This window comes from Mustela nigripes, chromosome 6 (genome assembly GCF_022355385.1).
Source record: "Mustela nigripes isolate SB6536 chromosome 6, MUSNIG.SB6536, whole genome shotgun sequence".
In the NCBI taxonomy this organism is placed as follows: Eukaryota; Metazoa; Chordata; class Mammalia; order Carnivora; family Mustelidae; genus Mustela; species Mustela nigripes.
In genome coordinates, this window is record NC_081562.1 from 41,463,451 (window position 1) to 41,484,820 (window position 21,370).

Genomic DNA, 21,370 nt, shown 5'->3' on the forward strand with positions numbered 1-21,370 from the left:
CTAGATGAGATATTTTGCTCTTTAAGAACAGGAAGGTTGTGGATTCCCAGAAGCTGGAAATGGGAGCAAGAATATTTCTCCACCGGGGAAGTTAATCACGTTGAGTGTACATATAAGGATAAGGCAAGGGAGAGGGTGGCGGAAAGCCCCGATCTGGCCTTTTCTCTACTTGTGGGAGCCTCCTCGACCTTGGGCTGTTACCTCTTGAGGGAGAACTGGCGCCCGCGGTGAGAAGGGTACGTTTCAGGGCGGCGGGGGCTCTTCCCCGACGGGACAGTCTCAGGGTGTCTGTAGGTTAAGGCAGCCTCCTTTCCTAGCTGCTAATCACTTCTGGAAACTGCCCGGTCCCGTGGGGAGGCAGAGGGAATAGGGCCGGCGGGAGGGTCCAGGGACGTGGGAAGATGCCAGGCGGGCGGGAAACAGCAGGAAGAGGCGGGATTCTGCCCTTTGTCTCCGGGTCTCCAGCCCGAAGCTAAGCCGCGAGCAGCCCCCACGCTAGACGCCCCCAGCCCTGCAGAGCGGGTCCAGGAATCCGCCGGGCGGGGCGGGGTGGGGCGGGGGCGGGACCCACAGGCCACGCCCACCAGGCAGTCTTTAAAAGGTGCGGGCGCGGCGCTCGCTCCGCGGCTGTTCCCGACTGCCCGCGCGCTTTTCTCGCCCTGGGTCTGCGGTTTCCGCCGGCGGTGCGTGGTCTGCCTCCGACTCGAGTGAGTAGGGGCGGTAGGGGTGCCTCCACTTACCCGGGGTGGGGGGGAGAGGTTACACAGTCTCCCGGGGTCCTCAGGACGTCCCACCGGCCGTCTCCCATCTCCTCTGACATCCCCCTCCGGAGCTCCCCTTGTCGCCCCTGCACCAGTCTCTTCACCCCTGCGTGCGGGTTCCCACGGACCCCCTCCGCACACCTGCCCCACTCCCCGCAGCTGCCCCCGCCCTGTCGTCGGATTCCGGGCCTTTAGGGCAGATAAAGAATAGTGCGTGACCTTCCTGCGGGTTGCTCCAGACCGGTTTCTCTGGGAGAGAGGCGGGACCCAGAGTTTCGCGTTGCTGCTAATCCGCCTTTAGTAGCTTTGGGCAGCCTCCTCCAGCAGCTGGTTCTCTTTCCACGAAGGGGAGGGCGGGATCCGAGTCTCGGGGTCCCCTCTGCCCGAAGTGTGCTGCGCAGACGGCGACCTTACCAGGGGCTGGTTGGGAGTCCTGGGAGTGAGGTGGGGGCTTCCACAGACCGCGAGTCCAGACGCCTTCCTCTGCTGCGGTACGGAGCTTCTGGCATCCCCATTGTTTGGTGGTCTCTGCCCACCAAGCCCTGAAATTTAAATGTTGAAGAACAGCAGTGAAACATCAGGTCGATCACTCCTAGCTTTTTCCGGAACTTTCTACAATTCAGGTACAAACAGGAAAGCCATATTGCTTGGTTGTGAAATTCAGCAACAGGTCCTGAAAGTCACATCCTGAGTTCCAAAGCTCCACGTAGGCAGCCCCTTGCGGGAGGAGGTATCTAAGCCGGGAGACACTCAACCTTCCTCCCCCTTCCCCAAGCCCGGACGTTTGTTGAAGGATATTTGTTTAAGTAGTGGCCCAAAATGTTTAACCTGGTTTATTTGCAGCCAGCAGACAAGCACATTTTCACTTTATATGTGATTTCAGTATAGAAAATATTTAAATTTGGGGTAGTAGGGTTTTTTTTTTTAACTCAGGCAGTAAAATTGGTCCCTTTAGTCCTTTCCTAATTAACCTGTTTTAAAGCTCTACTTACGAAATGCCAAGAATTCAAATAGGACAACCACAAATTTGGCTATAATTTTTCAGGAAAGAGATGGGTGATGGATTCTTGAAATGAATCACGTAATTTCAAAACCTCATACCAAACCGTAACTGATTATAATTTATAAAGTCCACCCTGATCTTCCCTCACTCTCTCTTGTCTCAGGTTGACTGCTGCTGGTACGTGATCAGTATTTGTGTTTTTCTACTCCGGATTCTAGTTTTCTTCACTCCTTTAGAGTGAAAATACAAGAGGCAGGATCTGCATTTCATCAGTCTTTGAGAGTCACAGTATACTTGCCTGGGTGCCTTAAACACAGCTGGACCAGAGCCAGTATTGGTTAATTGAATGAAGAAAGGAAGGAGTTAAGACTTATGGGGGACAAATATTTCACTGGACTCAGGCAATAGATAACATTAGCAGATTTGATCTGAGGTTTTGATCATAAATGTTTAATGAATTCCTCCAAATGTATTCAAATATTGATTGATACAAATACTGATACACTAAATACTGTGATGAAAGCAATACTCATTAAAGGTCTGATGAAATTGCCAAATAACTTGGATTTGTGGGAAATTGTATTTTATACTAAAACAGCAATAATGTTGGCATAGCATAGAGGGAATGGAAATAAATGAATGAGCTGTAGAAACTTAGCTTCGGCCTCAACATTGCCACTAAATGGCCATGGAGATGTGGGCCTTTAAGTTTTCTTCTCCGCCAAGGATGAGTTAAATGAAATGAGCTGGGAGAGCAAGCTTCCTAGCAGGAGAGGGGTCGTTGCCTGGGGAAAAGGGCAGAACTGACCTGTCCCCCAAGTCTCTTGCAGCTCCCGCTGCCGTTGGTTTGATGACCTCAGGCAAGTAACTTTACTCTCTCACCTGTTACTTCCAGCTTATAAAATGGATGTAATAGCATATACATGAGGATTGTCATAAGGCACGTTGATCTTGATCCTTGAACAAAGCCCACCTCAGCCAGGGAAGGATTCCTTGTCGTTAGACCCTCTTGTGAACTTTGTTGAATATATGGGGAAGTGGCTCTCAGTGAAAGCCAACTCAACAGTATCTACTGGCCTTGCCTGGAGGGGATACTCACAGGTTCCCTCCAGGCACTGTGTCCTGTCCTGGGCTGGTATTTTCATGGCATCCCTGGAGTTCTGTTGGGTGGGGATCTTTAGACTCCCTTGGGGCCTTGATTACCCAGAATGGTAATTCTTAACTGTTTTTGTGTGGTGAAACCTTCTGGCCATTTGGTGAAATGTCTGAATCCTCTTCCAAAATATGTGTGTGTGTGTGTGTGTGTGTGTGTGTGTGTGTTTTAAAGATTTTATTTATTTATTTGACAGAGAGAGATCACAAGTAGGCAGAGAGGCAGGCAGAGACAGAGGAGGAAGCAGGCTCCCTGCTGAGCAGAGAGCCCAATGTGGGCTTGATCCCAGGACCCTGGGATCATGACTGGAGCCAAAGGCAGAGGCTTTAATCCCACTGAGCCACTCAGGCGCCCCCTCTTCCAAAATGTTTTTAAGTGCATAAAATAAAGTCGATAGTACCAAGTTCACCAGTCCCCAGTATTTCAAGGAAACTGTGGTCCCACTTGTAGAACCCTGAGTTGGAGTTTTCTCAGACTAGATTGTGGAGGAAGCTGGCACAAGTTCTGATTGTTAAAAATTTTTAGTTTTGGTGTAAGTCAAGGGGAAGAACCAATGGAAGTACCTTGTGAATCATTTGCAGAGGATATCAGGGTCATTGCTTTTTTGTTTACTGTCTCGTTGTGCCAACGGTACTACTAATTGTCCTTCACTAATAAAAAGAGGCTAGATGCCATGTAATAAATACGTTACAGCTGCATAGCTTCCCAGCTCCCTAGAAGAAAGGTTTGTTGGTGGCTTCACAGTACTTCTGAAAGAGAAAAGTGTAGAGAGACTCGAATCCTCACATAGTACAAGAAATGCCCAGTTTAAAAGAACCGGCGCCAAAACCAGAGAAGTCAGAACTGTGTATTTGTGTTGCCAACAGTGGTTTACTTTTAGCAAAACATCAGTGAGACAAACTCTATAGCTTATTTGAATTTTATTGGTATTGATTTTTAAACTGAATTGGTAATTTTGTTTTGGTGTCACAGTTACGAGCCACTTGATGTCTCTATACCTCAGCTTCTCTACCCATAAAATGGGTATAATGATCATGTCTCCCTTCGTCATTATGAAGGTTAAATAAGTTACAAGAAGTAAACTACTTCATATAAGTAACATATATAATAAATTTTATATAAGTACTTGTAATTATTATTACCTACCACGTGGCAAGCACTATTCTGAATGCTTTCCATACATTGTTTAATCTGAGAACTGGTTTATGAAATAAGTAAGCATTATCTCCATTTTTAAAATGAGAAAACTAGCAGATCAAACAACCAATGTCACATCATTTGGCAAATAAGCAGTAGTCTTGGCATATAAACCCTGGTCTGACTCCATAATAACATTAAATTATTTGAATAATTAAGTATCTTGCAGTTTGCGCAGATTGTAGATTGCTGTGGCAGATGCTGGGGGTTATGGTGACCAAATTTGTAGCCTAGTTGCATTCTAATTGCAATATGTCATTTGGCAGGTAGTATCCAAATCTGAGTCAAGGATTTTGCTGTACCTCAGGTTGAAGACAAAAGTGGAAACAGGATATAGAATTAGTACTTAATGGTGAGGCTGAGGTAAACATAGGAGAACGTACTGACAAGAAAGAGGGATTCCTCTGTAGTGAGGATAGACTTTGGGCAACAGAGAAGAGTGCTAGAGAGCTTTTTTGCTGAGAGTAGCACTTCGAGTGTGAGACAGGCCCATAGAAGACACTTTCTCAGTGGTAGCTGGAGCCATGAAGACTGGTCAGAGAAGAGAGCATTCCTGTGTACAAGTAATTTGGTAACTCAAGGATCGATCATTCTCAGGTGATCTGAGAGGGTCTCAACCCTTCTATCAGATTTGGGAGTTTGGGGGACAGCTTGTGGTTCTGGAGCCCAGACTGGTGTGTTTGGAGGTCAGTTACCTCAGCAGGTCACCTAACACCTGAACTTCTGTAGCCAGATTCAGGCCCCACAGTGCTGCTGAAGGCAAAGGAAGCCGGCATTTGTGGAGTACAAGCTCTCTATCAGGTACTTCACAAACGTTATCTTATTAAATCCTCCAACCACGCGATGAGAGAGTGTTGTCATCCGTTTCCAAGGTTCCAAGGTATAGTGGAGGAAGTTGAGGTTAAGGAATTTGGCCAAGATAACAGAGCTGCTGACTGAGTTTCAACCTTTTATCTAAGTTCCGCACTCTTTCTCTTACACCAGGAAGGTCTTAAAGCTGGCATGTGCACCGCAGTTCCCATAGCAGACATGTGTAATCACAGCCATCTTCAGTGCAGAATCTTGACGGAACTTCAGAGTCTTTTCACACACGGTTCCAGGAGCCCACTATCAGTAAATCTACAAAATGAAATGGTTTCTGACATCGCTATACAAGTAGACCATGCAGATGTTCCGAATCCCTTTCTCTGTAACTCTGTGTCACAGGTTCTACGGTAGCGTCATTATTGGTTTCCCTCGTTCTACCACGCAAGCAGAACCCCCCGAGGAACAGGCCCCTCCTTATAACCAACCACGTCAGCCTCAGTTCTAACCCAGGATATGAAATGCTGGATGAATACACTCAGTGAAATCTTCTTATGGGAAAGCATTGTACATTGTTTATTAGCTGCCCTTACCCTAGAAGCATTACTTGTGATACAGAAAAGAAGTTAGGGTTTAGCTGGATGAGGGAGGACAGAAAGTCCATTCACCTGATGGGGAGGGATCAGGGGTATCATGAGGGAGTGGCTATAGGAGATGAGTGGGAGGTAAGGATTGATAAAAAAACATCCTACCTTGAGTATACTGAGTATATCATCATACTTTGAGTGCCTCCTATAAGCATGTTCTCATCTCATGATCTTAATAATTCTGTAGGAAAGGCACTTTATTCTCATCTTACATATGAAGGAAATGAGACTTTGTTGACTCCAACATCCCTGCTCTTAATTCACCCTTAGGCTGAGTTGTCTTGAAGATGTGGCTTTGGTAGGAGCGGGATGAAACAAGCTGATCACTGAGACATGAAGTCTATCCTTAGTTCAGTAGTACTCACTTAGATAAGGGAAGTAGACTAACCAGATAGTTTGGTTAAGTAGAAGGAAACATTTTTAGAATGGGCATTGAGTAATGCTTAATTTCCAATTAACTACCACTTTCAAACTCTATTAAAAATCATTGTAATTCGGGACAATGCAATTAATGTACATATTCTTTTTTTTTTTTAAGATTTTTTATTTTTTTATTTATTTGACAGAGAGAGATCACAAGTAGGCAGAGAGGGAGGCAGAGAGAGAAGGGGAAGCAGGTTCCCTGCCGAGCAGAGAGCCAGATGTGGGGCTCGATCCCAGGACCCTGAGACCATGACCTGAGCTGAAGGCAGAGGCCTTAACCCACTGAGCCACCCAGGCACCCCTTAATGTACATATTCTTTCACTAGTGGTCCCTCCAAGTGTGTCTCAAGATGAAACTGGTTTATAGTAAATCTCCCTTTCGAGAAATTGGATTCTAGCCAGATTCTAGGTAATAGCAAAACCCTGTAAGTAGTAATAAAATGTCAGAGCTTCTGGAAGTATTTAGAATTCGGGTTTAGAGACGAAATCACTCCAAACCTCTAATATCAGAGCAGAAACACACTGCAAGGGGCGACATGTAGACTCTAGACTGGTAGATTCAAGACAGATTCTAAAATAAGATGCTAAATGCAGAACAGGTGGTGTGAGAATGATGCATGTGGCCATTGCGCCGCTCTTGGTTATCGAGAGGATGAAGTCACTTTACCACAAGGTGACTCAGATTTGGACGATAGTAATTTTCTCCTGGGGTAAGCCTTACGAAATTTTGGGTGGTGTCTTTGCCTGGGGAGAAGCAGCAAAGAGAAATTGGATATAGGTGTTCAGATGTAAACCAAGTTTTTTAATCTAACACAGTGGATAAATCCTAGTGTTAGAACTCTTTCACAAAGACATTGAAAAACAGAGAACAGACGGAGAAGCAGAGAATAAGCCTGTGTTTGGCCTCTTCCGCGCACTATGTGTAAAGTGAGATTTCATTTCTCCTCTTACCATTCTGTAAATTAAGGCATAGGATCAGGGGAAGGCATGCAGCCCAGATTGCTCAGTGCAAATCCAGTTTGCTGTGATTAATGTCAGCTGTTGTGGAGTAGTGCAGCCAAAGGCTTGTAGGAACCACGAAGCTTTAGAATTCTTTTCTACGCATAGCCGTGCCCAGTGACAGAAATGGAAGATCATCACACTTCTTCCTGCCAAATTCAGGAAAAGTCCACTGGGGTTCACCCTCAACGTGTAAATTTGAACTTCATTTCCTAGGCCTCACAAATGGAACTAGTGTTGTATTTGCAGTGTGTTTTTATGTCCCCAAAGAAGGTATAGGAGTGACTAATCCCCTAAGTTTTTTCTTTACCCTGTTTGTGGCTCTGAGCTATGCCCTTCTGCAGTGGGTTTCTGTACTGGAGTGCTTACAGCAGGATGGAAGGTATGAGACACACCCCCCACCACCACCACCATTTTCAAGCTCACAGTTACTTGATGTCTGCCAGCACATTTGCTCGCTTTCTTTTATCTTCACAATATCTCCGCTGGGTGGAGAGAACTACCTTTCCCTGTTTTACAGATGAGAAAACTAAGCCTAAGGTTGCACAGCCATTTTAACAGTGGTATTAACCCGAATCTACCCAAACCAACGAATCTTCCTCCTTCCCTCCCTCCCTTTTTTCCATTCTGAAATACTTCAGATACACGAAATAGAGAATACTGTGAGGGACAGACACCCAGCTACTCCGTATCCAGCATAAAAAATAAAGTATAACTCCAGCTGAAGCTTTTTGAGGACGCTCTATTTATGCAGAAATCCTTAGGAAAGCCTTGAAATTGGATGGAACTTTTAAAATGTTAACGACTTGGAAATTTTACTTAGAATCCAAAAATATGACAAAGAGAAGACGACCAGTGCTACCTTTGTCTTGATCAGCGTAAGACTGGACTGGGAATTGTACAGACAGGCTGAAAAAGGAGGAATTCTTTAAAACAACAGAAGTTATTTTGACATGTGCCAACTGCTCTGGGAGATGGTATGGGGAAGACAGAGATGTGGTCCCCATCCAGGAGGGGAAAAGGCTTTTAACATAGAAGCTGAATGTTGTAGCACTTTGATGGGTATTTCCTGAAAAGTGACTCATTTGGTTGTGTGGTATGGGCAGTAGAAATCAGACTTGACTTACAAGAAGTGAATTGAAGTAACTGTGAATTACATAAAGAAAGGAAGGATCTTCCCTTTGTAAAAATCCAAACTGCTGTTTGATAGAGAATAACAAAGTAATGAGTTTGTTTTTGAAAAATGTGCTTTTAAATGCTATTCAAAGATAACCCAAGAGAGCATTAGTCTTGATGGAGATCTGGTTCCTTCCTGGTGACAGCACCAAAGTAAATAGGTGTGAAAATGTAAAATACACATTGATATTAAATAGTACACTTTCTGATACGAGAAATGCCTTAACAGTCACAAAATATTTCAAAACCCAGCTGGGCTGTTGATGCTTGGGATCCAATTTTAAGGAATTGTAAGGTCATTATCTGGGGGCCTGGATTTGGTTTTAGGTTTCCTCTGGAATCACGAGGGTACTTCCAGCAGATGTCTGTGGCCTCTATGAGCATTCCAGGACTCTGGTAACGCGGAGCCATGGGGCAAAGTCAGTGTTCTAATTGCACTCCAGACTCAAGCCAGGGGAAGGCTGAGGGAGCCAGGGCTTTGTGGCTGAGACAGTCAGGCTCAAATTTCACTGTGGAGTTAAACAATGGAGCACCTCTCTTCAGGGAAGGGAATAACTGATCTATGCAACTACTAAAGGAAAGCTTGCAGATTTATTCCATTGTTGCTAGCTGTTGATCCTCTATGGATGCCTTCACAGTAGCCGGTGATGTTGGTGGACCCTTGCAGTTACCTATGTCCTGTCTGAATAAGCAAGGGGGCTTTTGTAAGCTGAGACCAGCAGTTTAGTGATAACTAGTTGTATCTGTCAGGTCTCTTTGTATGTGCTGGTTTCAAGGAACAGGAGCTCCGTCTCTGAACGACTCGAAGAGGCAATTTATTGGCTCACATAGTGCCCAGGATAAGACGAGACACAGCCAAAAAGTGTTGAAACCCAGTCTCTACATCTCTTCTCTTCTGTGCTGCCTTCATTCTTAGGTTCTTTGGTTGCAGTGGTGAGACAGCCACTGCAGCTCCACACCTGCACCCACAGTCCTAAACCAAAGCCCCGGGGTTTAATTCTCACTGACTTGTGTGCCCATTCCTGCATCAGTCACTGTGATGGGGGGTAGGGGCTGCAGTGACCTAATTGCCGTGACCAAGTCACAGGCCCAGCCCTGGAGTTGAGGGCAGTCAGTACCCTTTAACCAGTGTTTCTCAAACTGTCTGGTAGAGGACGGTTCGTTCTTTTGTTTTAATTTCCAAGTACGGGTTGATTCTCTGCTGTTGAACAAGATGAGTGCACTGATCATGCTTTTATTGTTGGGGCATAAAACTGTTCAAAGGTTCTAAATTCTCCCCTGAGTTTCTTTCTTTTTATTATTATTATTATTATTATTTATTTTTTTATTTTTTTAAATTTTATTTATTTATCAGAGAGAGATGGGGGGAGAGAGCGAGCACAGGCAGACAGAATGGCAGGCAGAGGCAGAGGGAGAAGCAGGCTCCCCACTGAGCTAGGAGCCCGATGTGGGACTTGATCCCAGGACGCTGGGATCATGACCTGAGCCGAAGGCAGCTGCTTAACCAACTGAGCCACCCAGGCGTCCCTCCCCTGAGTTTCATCTTGACTTGCCACCAGGCGTGGTGGACCACCGCCAGGATACCACGTTTTAGTAAATACTTCTCTAAAGTGCACGGACCAAGAAAGAGATGGTTGCTTCCCCGGAGAAAACCTGGGGGAAGGTGTGACCAGAAGAGGGTCGAGAGAACACCGTATGCTCAGAAATGTGGCCAACACAATGACTGATTCTTTACAACTTGCTTGTGGAAAGGCCTCATCTCTGTGTTCAGGGAGTCACTGGGTTCTGGATCATTTAAACACTGTCGGATGGGCTGGAGGATGGGAATTTACCACCTTCCTTTTTAAGAACGGAAGATTCCTCCGTGGATTACGTTGCAGCCCTCCTCTTCCCTTATTTAGCCAGCCACGGCCGAGTTAGGAAGGAGGTCTCTGTTTCTCATCCAGCTGTTTCCTAGAGAGGCGCGCATCTCATCCAAGGACACTTCACCACCAAGGGCTGCAAACACCACTGACAGAAGGGAAGCCTGGAAATGATGGTGCGGAAGAAAGGGATTCTTTCACTGTGTGTTTAGACACCACCCAGGGCAGGGCTCACAAACGCATCACCCTTGAAGGACAACTTTCTGTAGCACAGGGGCAGCCGACTGTGCTGGTCTTGTCCAAGTGGGCATTTTAAACAGCGGCCGGGTGGGCTGGTTTATGGAGGAGGGAGATGAGGGCACACTAGCCCCACATCCTAGCAAAATAGCAGGATTCAGACCTGGAGCTCTCCCATGAAGGCAGGCCATGGTGCTCAGATGCACTAAGCAGATGGTTCCCTTTGCCGGGGAGGGAACTCGGTAGCGTGTTCTGCACGGACTGACAGGCCTATTAAAGAGGGGCAAACAACCCCTGGTTGGGCTGGGGTGAAGCAGAGAAACCTAAGTCCCCCATCTGGAGGGCTGTTTGTTGTGGTTACAGCAAGGCTCCACGCATACTGTTGTAAAGTCACAAACCCAATTATCGATGCTGTAATTCTGCATAACTCCAGCGGACAAATACAGAACTCGTTCTTGCACAGCGACTCAGCACTGTCTTCTCTCTCCAAAGAGTCGCAGCTTGTATTTGGTGCATGTTAAGAATCTGGTGGCAATGCCACGTGTAACAAGAACCTCTCCCAAGTGTTCTTCAGCAGAGTTTTCAGAACCCATCACTGAGAAGAGTGGCTGTCCCACTCCCACTGTCCTTCTTAACTCCCAGGACACTGGTGGCCTAGTCTGGGTTGTGCCCGGCGACCTGTAACTTTCTGAATGCCCCTCCTTTGTCCTGCAGGAAAACAGCGTGTGCCCCACAAGCCCGAGTTTGCTAATGAAAGAGCTGCGGTTAGAGGAGATGATTTGGGGTGAACGCGGGCCTCTCAAGATGTGGTTAGAGCGGTTTCCCCCAGAGCTTGTCAGACTTCTCATAGAGCGTGGGGACATTCTCTCGCATCCTTCTTTCCTTCAGGATGCCCGTCTGGGGAGGTGGCAACAAGTGCGGGGCCTGTGGGAGGACCGTGTACCACGCGGAAGAGGTGCAGTGCGACGGGAGAAGCTTCCACCGCTGCTGCTTTCTGTGCAGTAAGTAGCTCCCGGTGCTCGACCTCTGACGGGACCCACATGTCCTAAAAAGCCTCCATTTACTATTTAAGGAGAGACATTGTGGTGATGTTAACAAAGATTATCTCAGTAGTGTCAGTGGGTTTTGCTGTGTCCTGGACAGCATGAGGGCCCAGCATGGCGGCAAGGATGGCCCGGGTGACCCACCACACATGGCCTGGCTGTGTCCCCACCGCTCTTACCCTCCACTGAGCCCTTACTGTATTTTCCTCGTTCTCCCTGCGGTCTCCCGGGCTCAGCGAGGAGCTCAGTGTTGTTTATCGTCTGGTACTGGGCCCAGTTTCTGGCACACGGTAAGGGCTGGGCTCTGATTGCGGAGTGCGCGGGTGGCTCCTCTTCCACCCCAGCTTTCTCCTCCCAGCGGGGCCCCTTCTCTTTGAAAAAGCCCTTGGCTGGCTTCTTGGCACACGATTCGTTGAAATCCAGTGTCTAACAAGAGTGAAATTCCCAACTTCTCTGCTAGTGAAAATTCAGAGTCATTTCTGGTTATTGACACCCTAATTGAGGGAAAGGAACGTAGGGTATGAAAATCCCATCAAAGTAAGCTGGGGATTCTTACGGTTTCTGGCTGGAAAACGGTCAGTGTCTGCTAGAACAGGAAGTAGGGCGTGAAGCACACGCCTGTTCCCTCCGAAGACAGCACCTCAGGGACAGTGAGAGAGACAGGATGAGACCCGGCCCCTCGCCCTGCACACCCCCTCTTGTGACTGCTGCACTCTCAGCTGCAAGCAGGAGAGAAGCCGCTGCAGAAAGCTTTGTTAGTCGTCTTCGGACTCAAAGGACACAGTTTTCTTTGATGGGGGATTTGTTAATGTGACGAACCCACCCATACGTGCAGACACATCTGTAGTCCTGCTCAGTGGGAATTATTGCTAGAAACTGCACATAGTAAGTGGGATTAATTGTCCTTTTCCCTCGAGGCACCAGCATTCAGCATGTTGGGACCTTTTTATAGTGTAGCTGTTCGGCGGGCAACTAGACACAACAGAAAGTCGTGGTTACAAAGAATAAAAATATAACCTGTATTTACTGTGTACGCCCCCATAATAGGTACCACATCTCAGGTCTGCTTTAAGCATTTTTTCTCTTAGAAGTTACTTTTTCTTTTTTTTAAGGAATCTATTTTTCAACAGCTTTGAAACCAAGAGTATGTGAACAAAGAAGAAATACAGATACTTTAGAAACTGTTCTTAGTTTCATCTGCTTTAAGCTGTGAAAGTGTCTCTACTGTCACAAAGTCACTGTTTATTAATATCTGCATCTTTACTGGCGATTTTACTACTACCGAGGATGGTCTCTGCTGACTCAAGCCTCTTATGAATATAATTCAGAAGAGCATGTAAACCCAGAAGAATTTTACTGTAGAGAAGAGAGAGGACAAAAGGAAGGATAGTAAGACAGTAGTATCCGTGAACTTGCTTTGGTTAAGAGATATGTGGTCTTTGAAACCGTTTCGTATTTCTGTGTATTCTGTTAAGGGTGTTTGTTCTTCAGCAATGTGTGGTTTTGGGTGAATGGTGTCTTCCAGCAAATGTATCTCAGTGCCTGATACTCAACAAGCAAGGTTCCAGAGTAGATGATGTCATTCTGAAAAGACAACAGTCTTAACAGAAACGTTGCAATTTTAACTGCTTTCTGCCAGCCAGTCGCCTCTCCCTGCCGTCTTTCTGTCCTTCCTTCCTCCTCGCATTCCCTGCCTGCCCCCCGCCCAACACCCTTTGCAACAGGAGGGAACCAATCTCCTTGTCCACTCATCTTGGATCTCCAGCTGCCCAGCTGGGCTACCAGCAAGTTCCCTCACAGTTTCCCTTTTTCTCAAGCTTTAGTGAAGTTTTAGAAAGTGAAATAATGTCTGGGTAAAACATGATGACATTTGGCAGTTTTATGAAGTGGGATACGTGGAAATGTCTTGTGGCAAGAAAACCATCAAGAAAGAATGCGTTCTCCTTGGGGACAGAAGGGAAATACAAATGCAGACTGCAGACCACTTTATGATTTTCAGACATACTCATCACTGCTGGAGAAGCTGGTGACGAGATGAAACAGTAATACTTTTTCCCATCTAGACTCGTGATGAAAACCACCATTCTGGATTTAATTCATTTTTATGGGGGGGTGCTCTTTGGGGGAGAGGGCTGCAGAGCCAACTCCCACAAGGCACTCAGCCACCCTTTTGTTCTTTGTTAGGTTGTGATTTTGCAATACTAGGAGGAAGAGGTGGGAAAAGACTGTGTTGAGGGTTGGGAGCAAAGTGTTGTGTTCCCTTTGTTCATGTAATTATAGCCATCTCTGAAACTTCTCTCCCTCCTGCCAGAGAGGCCAAGCCTGTAGAAAAGTCTGAGGCTTCAGGATGTTAAAAAATTCTGGTATGTTTCTGAAACAACGGTCCCATCCATGGAGAGAGGCAGATCGTCCTCAGCTATAGCTGACCCAGTCCAGATGCCATCTCTGGTGTTTGGAAAACTGCCGGAGAAAAGGAATGTGAGAGAGCCTATACCTTGTAGACCACATGTCAGGACCACCATTGCTCTAAGGAAAAAGGCATCTCTGGCATGGTTCCAAAAGTCTAACTTACTCCCCCTCAGTGGTTTGCAGGAAAAATTTAGATAGCACAACAGTGGCAATTCACGATGAGGAGATCTACTGCAAATCCTGCTACGGAAAGAAATATGGGCCCAAGGGCTACGGTTATGGCCAGGGCGCTGGCACGCTCAACATGGACCGCGGTGAAAGGCTGGGCATCAAGCCAGAGAGGTAAGTTAGGACCTTGTTTCTTACCTTCAGATGTTTAGCTTAAAATAAGCACAAAAAATTATTCCAGTTTTCTAGTATAAACAAATGACTGTTCTTTAAGCTTGAAATGGACAGTCTGGGACCCAGCAAAATTCTCATTGATTATTCCAGTGATTTCTAGGCTTGATTTTGTACCTGCCTCCCATGTATCATGGAGTTATGTTCTCAAAAGCCCATGGTTTGTATTTACTTCCATCTCACAGTGTTTCTGGAGACCATATGTCATGAAAGCAAATGATACCAAAATGTAGTATCTGAATCATAAGACACATTTCTCAGGTGCAATTAAGCAGTCAGTGAAAAGTCCTCAGTCACTCCTTCCATGTAAGAATAGCAATAAGCACCAAGCAATTATTTTTCTCCTGCAAATTCTTACTTAAAAATGGAAATTATTTCCTGTTTTTGATTGAGAGAGCAGTATTAAATTTTAAAAGCTCCCGGTACCAAAATAGCAAGGTGTAACTCTGCTCAACTTCACTTAGTTTTTTCATTTGGAATTTCCTCTTAATTCCTATTTTAACCCTATAAATCCATCATTTGAACTTCGTATTTTTCACATCCATTTTATACTGAAGAGGGCAAAACTGGGTAATACTCCAATAAGATAGCCTTTTGTTGGACAAGACCATTAGTCATGCCCTGGGAGCTGGCCACTCTGCAGTATTAACATGTTACTGCATATAATCCTCACAACCCAACAAAATAGGGTTTCCCATCTTACTCAGCAAATTTAGACAATGAAAATTAAGTGACTTGCCTCTGGTCACATTGCTAGTTAATCATAGAGCCTGGAAATCAACCCAGTGTAACACCCAATCTTACGATCTTAAACACAGTGTATTATGGTGTGCCTGAAATAATTTGTGTCTATTGTCTGCTGAACATTTATGTTCATTTTATATATTCCTTACAGTAACTATGAGTTTAGTACTTTGTATTTTATTATAGACAGGACAGGAAGGCTCAGGTCCCACAGGTAAGTGACACAGCCAGGATTTGACTCCACATCCATTTGGCTCCCACACCTGTGCTCCTACTGCACTGAGGCCTACCTGTCTGTTCTTTGGGTTTTTTCCACACGCAGTTTCGGAGCCATGGTGTCTTGTTGTGCACCAGCTGTACAAGGGCGGACTCATTCAACACTGCGTGCCATTACGTGTGGGAGCCCAGCTTACCTTAGTCTTTGTTGAAGTTCATTGTTCTTGTTCTGCTCTTCTACTCCAGTTTGTTAAAATCCATTCTTGTTTTCTAAGATTTTATTTCAAATCTTTTGAAACACATACATCTATATCCCTTTCCCCAAACAAAACCAAATTCATCCATAATCCCGAAAGTCAGTCAGTGATTGTGGCCATAGTTTTAAAGTCACAAAGACCAGTGGACCCTCCTCTTGACCTCCTCCTGCTTCTCCATTTCTCTAGTAATTGACAAGCCCTTTGTACTGGCCTGTCGATCAGGGCCCTTGCCTCTTCCCCATCTTAGTTGGCCACATACTAGGACCAGATGTAGAGACTTCCTTTTCCAGAAGCCTCTCAGTGACTGAATTCTGGGAGCAACTGTGGTCTGGAGCAGCCTGTGGGACATGGTAAAGATAACGTATGGGGACCATATATCTTCACAGGGATCTCCTGGGGAGACGGCGCCGTGTGGGCAGGAACATTTCTTTGAGGCACAACTGCTTTTTTCAGTTCAGACTCCCCAATTTACTGTTTCTCTGAGCCCCTGCTTCTTCATTTGTCATGAGGTTAAGTTATCCACACCCTGTGATGTCATTAGCAGGGAGAGAGGAGATGATCTCCATTAAGTTCTTATTAACAGAATGTACTGGAAATTTTTCCAGGGAAACTCCTAACTCCAAATGTTGGAAATCACTGTGAATACACCTTTAAAGATCACTCTTAAAAGGAACTATATACAGTAGGTTGTAAAGATTTAAAAAAAAAATGTGCGTATCTTAGTGACAAAAATACCAATACTGTGAGTCAGTAATGCACTGGTATTTGCTGCTCAAAATAAAATTTCCAGTGGCCATAGCCAAGAGGATTTAAAAAGATGCTGTGTGTGAAACCATCAAATGGAAGGGTAGCAAACCGTGACAATGGCCCAAACATGGATACATTGGAGGTGAACAAATGGAAAACAGGTGAAGAGTTTGAATACATTGTTTGATGAAAAGGGAGTATTTCTAAATTAACATTTTATTTTAAGTATGTATGTAACTTAAACTATAGGTCAGGAAGAAAAAAGAAACACCTGTTTTTCCAGTAGGAAAAAATGGGACACTTGCATCATTTGCTGAGCTGTTGCTGTCCTCTTATCTGCTCAAGTGATGTGTGAGATTTGAGGGGGTCTCTTTAAATCTCAGAGCCCACAGCAGTGTTCTGCAGAGTAGCTACACTGACATACTGAAGGGGGAAATCATTACAGAAAGCGAGGAAAAAAAGTTTACCCAGTGACTGTAAACAAGTGACAGAAATAACTATCCAGAGAAAAAGTAAACATACAGTAATAAGCAAACTTTCTGAAATATTTTTCCATGAAGAAAGCAGTTTGTTCACACTTCCCCCTACTTAAGATATACTAGGAAATTAATCTGTAAATCACGCTTAACTTTTGTAATGACTAAGTCTACTGACCTGTTTGCAGAAACTTTTAACTGGTTAGGTTAACAGTGATTTTTCAAACTATGATAAAACAAAACAAAACAAAAACTAGCTGTGATTCCAGTGGTGGATTCCAGTGAAGAGTAATATGAATATGGGGTAAAAATATGCCCACTGTAGGTTTTATAAAGCAAAGCATAATTGTTTGGTGAACAGGCAAGCACTGAGGATTCAATAAATTCTTAGACTCAGATGTTTAAGTTTGGGGACTCATCTGTCTTTGGGGGCTGTAATGGGTCCGTAAGTAGGTTGAAGTACCAGCTGGCTGGCACTTGAGATTCAGTCCTCCTTTCTTTGCTGTCAGTTCAGTGAAGGCTGCTGGCTGTGGGACAGTTTAGCAGTGAAGTCCCAGCTTCTGGCTGCACCTGCCTTGTGGGCTTAGCAGGGGCCTTCGGTAAATCTTGCCCAATTTTTTAAATCTTGCCTAATTTTTTTCCCCTTTCTACAAGTGCTCAACCCCACAGGCCTACAACAAATCCAAACACTTCTAAATTTGCTCAGAAATACGGAGGAGCTGAGAAGTGTTCCAGATGTGGGGATTCCGTGTATGCTGCTGAGAAGATCATTGGAGCTGGAAAGGTAAAGTTCTGTCTTGAGTTGCTAGCTGGGAGGGACTCCTCTCCGCTCCCTTTCTCCCTTTTCCCCTCCCCATCCCCTTCAGGTACTCTGTCTTTTGTATAAATAAATATATGCCTTGGATTCATTTTTCTTAGATTTCCATCTGAGTCATTAACTTTTTGAAGTGATGCCCTTAACTTGTTAGATCACATCTGTGTTGGAAAGAAACTTGTTTTCATAAGGGCTGCTCCTGAAGGTTAACTGAAAAGGCAGACAGCTAACAAACCTGGACTCCGCAGGTTATTCCAGGTAGTGGGAAGCCAGTGTCATGAACAGTGCTCGTTTGTTGTGTGCATTTGAGACAGTTCCTTAACCACGTCACCTCTTGGAGCTGCAGCTGTTCTCAGCCACCAAAGAGGGAGTGTCTGAAGGAGCAGGCTGTGCTCGTGGCAAGGTCTGAGAGCACTCGTGGGGACATAGCCATGTCTTCTGTGAATGAAGACTAAACCCCTGCCTTTTGCAGGTGACCAAGAATGGAGGTCCGGGGAGGCCCCCCGTTCCAGGCTTTTTGTTGGAGTTGAACCACAGCAATCAGGGGCTCGAGCTGGCTTGATCTTTGCGAGCCACTTGCTGCAGCATCTAAACTACTGTAAGAAACCAACCTCTCACACTTACTCGGTTGTCTCTTCCAGCCCTGGCACAAAAACTGTTTCCGGTGTGCCAAGTGTGGCAAGAGTCTTGAATCCACAACTCTGACTGAGAAAGAAGGTGAAATCTATTGTAAAGGTACAATTAATTTCTGTTACTACTGTCCGTCTGAATATCCCACACCGGTTATTGGTTCAGGAAGTGCCACCAGCATTATAAAAAACCTGTGACGGTGCGGAAGGGTGGGATTGCCACTGGCTATTTAAAAATAAAGGCTCTAGAGATGCTTACAAGGAACAGAGAACCACAGAACAATTGGAGATGATACAATCAAGTTCTGGTCATTTCAAATTCTCCAACAAATAGGACGGAAAAAAACCTCACTCTAAAGAGTCTTCTTTCCAATTTACATGTTCAGCAAAGCATATGAATATATGAAGGTAATAGATAAGTGTGTCACTTGCCCGGCCTGATTTTTATGCTTGTAACTCAAGTGGGACCGTGAGCTGAGTACTGTGGAATCAGACTGTTTGGACCTGCCTTTGTAGCTAGCGGTAAGATACGCACTACATCGCTCATTGTTTTATTTTAAAGATTTTATTTATTTGAGAGGGAGCTTGAGCGAGAGAACACAAGCAAGGGGAGCAGCAGAGGGAGAGGGAGAAACAGACTCCCCACTGGGCAGGGAGCCTGACGTGGGGCTTGATAATCAGGACCAAGATCATGACCTGAACCAAAGGCAGCCGCTTAACCAAATAAGCTACCCAGACACCTCTACATCACTCATTTTAGATCTTAAATGAACTCTTTTGGACATGCCAAACTTTTTTTTAACTTCTAAGGATTTGTTCTTTCATGGGTCTTAAAGCAGTGCTGGCAAAGCGTGATGGTTTTCCACTAATTCTCCCTTTTCTTTCATAGGATGCTATGCAAAGAACTTCGGGCCCAAGGGATTTGGATATGGCCAAGGAGCAGGAGCCCTTGTTCATGCTCAGTGAAAGTGTAAACTCAGAACCGAGATCACACACTGAGAATTCCGACATCATTTAGGCACAGATCATCTAACACTAAACTACTGTGAAATTCTGCCAGCACCTAAGTACTGTCTATTGTCCCATACATGGACAGGCTGGCTGACTAGTAGGAAGAGAGCACTGTATCCTTCTGCTTTATTCATTAGCATTGTTAAGAATTGTTTCTTTTACATTTTAAATAAAACTTCAGCTTGATTTGGTTGTTCACGGACTCTCAGGTAACCTTTTGTAGAAGCTGCTGTGATTTCAGATAGCAGAAAGTCATTTTAGGTACCTACCTGCACACTAGTGGTTAAAGAGAGTCCACCCCATTACACAGTTGACTTATGAGGCTAATGTCTACAACACGGCTGTTAGAAAAGATCTCTTTTAACCTGGCAAGTGTGCCTCAAGAGTGAGGGTTGCTAGGCAGTGCTCTGCAGAGATGGCATTCAGCAGCATTTCCCACCTACCTGTCTGCCCTCCCCACTTTGGCTGGTCGTTTCTCTTGTCAAGCTTGGTTCCTAGACAACCTGCATTACAATCACCTGGGAGTATTAAAAGGCAGAGTCCCAGACCCTACAGAAACAGACTCTCTAGAAGTGGGGGGCTGTAGAAGCCCTTCTAACAAGCTCCTCAGAAAGGCACAATGACCCAGGGTGGTGAGCACACTGTTAAACAAAGATTGAGAATTCTTTTGATGCATCTAAATCTAAAGATTGTTACAAACAGCAACCTGTGGACTTCAGACTCGGAGGCTTGGTATGACTTTTTTTAGACTCCACTCCACTCTGATCTGATAGATCAGACTTACTAAATCCTGGAAACTGAAGTGCTTTTCTCAAACATTTCAATCCTGCGTAAGTTGCAAAGAATACTGCATTATCCTGCACATTTAGCTGACTCAGGTAGAAAAGGAACATTAAGTATACACAGAGTATTTTCATTATTTCCCCAGAAACTTTTAGTTCTTTATCAAAGACTGACCAACCTTTCAGCGGTATGGTGTGAAAATTGGTCTGTAAATGTGTATTGGTAAAACTGGACCAACGTGATCAATGAGCATATCTCAATCTTTCCCAAAGCCTATTTTATTTTAACACATTATATTGCTTATTTTGAAAAGCTACAGGGGGTGTGCTCTGTAGGACATAAAAAACATAAGCAGAAACTTAGTGGGAAGAAGTCAATCTTGAAGATGCACTAAGTGAAAGAATTCATGCAGCATAGCCTTGAGCACCTCATTTATGTCTTATAAGGCAAGTTCCACTGTGGCAGAGGGGAATGCCTTTTTGTTAAGCAGACTGGGGAAGTTAATCAGCAATAAATGGAGATAGGCTGAATTGAAGACGAGTTACGAAGTAACTTCTAATTCTCTGTGCGGTTGTTTTGAAACCTCTTGGACATCGCCACCAAAATAAGACTAATCTTCTCCCACCCCCAAATAAAGGCCAAACCTAGTGACTCATTTTTAACTAGCACAGTATAATGGACAACACTAGGTTAGAAAAGACAGTATAGCTTTTGCCTGCCTCTTTCCCTTCGGACGCTTACTCTTGGAACTGAGCCACCATGTTTTGAGGAAGCCCAAACCACATGAAGAGGCTACGTGTAGATATTACAGTCACAGCTTGGGCAGAGATCTCTCAGCCAGTACCAGCTGACATGAATAAGCAAGGCTTCAGGTTATTCCACTTTCCAGTTTTTGAACCATCCCAGCTGACACCAAGTGGAACAAAGTACACTATTCCTCTTGCGGACCAAACTAGAGATTTGTCAACAAAAATACTGTTTTAAGCCAATAAATTTTTGAGTGGTTGATGGGGTAGTTATAGACAACCAAAACACATAAAACTTCCCCACACAAAACCAACATTTTCCTACCAAGTTTCTGAAATTAGAGATATGCATAGATACCCAAGAGGAAAATACTCTAAATGCCGGTGCTTAGTAATTTGAGATTTCTACCCAATAAGCACACTCAAAATTATCCACTCAAAATTATTCTTAAATCAGGAGCTATGACAAAACACCTCCAACACTGTAAAATTAGTTACCAGTGGTTCCAGGGGCAGAAAAGGGAATTGGCTCTGGGTAGACTGTTCTGGGAGGAATCACTTCCAACATCTGGATATAAGTCAATAGGGTAGCCCTAAAGTAATCCAAATGTGATATTAAAAGTGCTGTATGGAAATATATAATTTTTTTTAAATGAAAAATTTGGGATGTTTTTTAACTCCTTGTGCTGGTTTGGTATATTTGAGGACTGCTGGCAACTCTAGTTCCAAAAAGTCTTCAAGATCAGTTAAATTTAACAAGTATTGCTATCAGTCCATATCAATACACACAGACACACACACACACACACACACACACGTGTATATTTACATATA

At 44.7% G+C, this 21,370-nt stretch overlaps 1 protein-coding gene across 1 annotated transcript; it reads left to right on the forward strand.

The window, feature by feature from the left end:
- Positions 1–598: 598 nt before the first annotated feature.
- CSRP2 (cysteine and glycine rich protein 2) lies at positions 599–19,193 on the forward strand. The gene is made up of 6 exons (XM_059402415.1): positions 599–707; positions 11,151–11,263; positions 13,888–14,056; positions 17,208–17,337; positions 18,009–18,102; positions 18,886–19,193. Exons 2-6 carry the CDS (start codon positions 11,152–11,154, stop codon positions 18,960–18,962), a joined length of 582 nt encoding a protein of 193 aa, XP_059258398.1. The 5' UTR covers positions 599–707; position 11,151; the 3' UTR covers positions 18,963–19,193.
- The last annotated feature ends 2,177 nt before the right edge of the window (positions 19,194–21,370 follow it).

Excerpts from the sequence above, each read along its gene's own strand:
- CSRP2 (XM_059402415.1), top strand. The coding sequence starts at position 11,152 with ATGCCCGTCTGGGGAGGTGGCAACAAGTGCGGGGCCTGTGGGAGGACC. Across the intron at positions 11,264-13,887 it reads CCGCTGCTGCTTTCTGTGCA|TGGTTTGCAGGAAAAATTTA; the intron begins GTAAGTAGCTCC and ends ACTCCCCCTCAG. Across the intron at positions 14,057-17,207 it reads CTGGGCATCAAGCCAGAGAG|TGCTCAACCCCACAGGCCTA; the intron begins GTAAGTTAGGAC and ends CCTTTCTACAAG.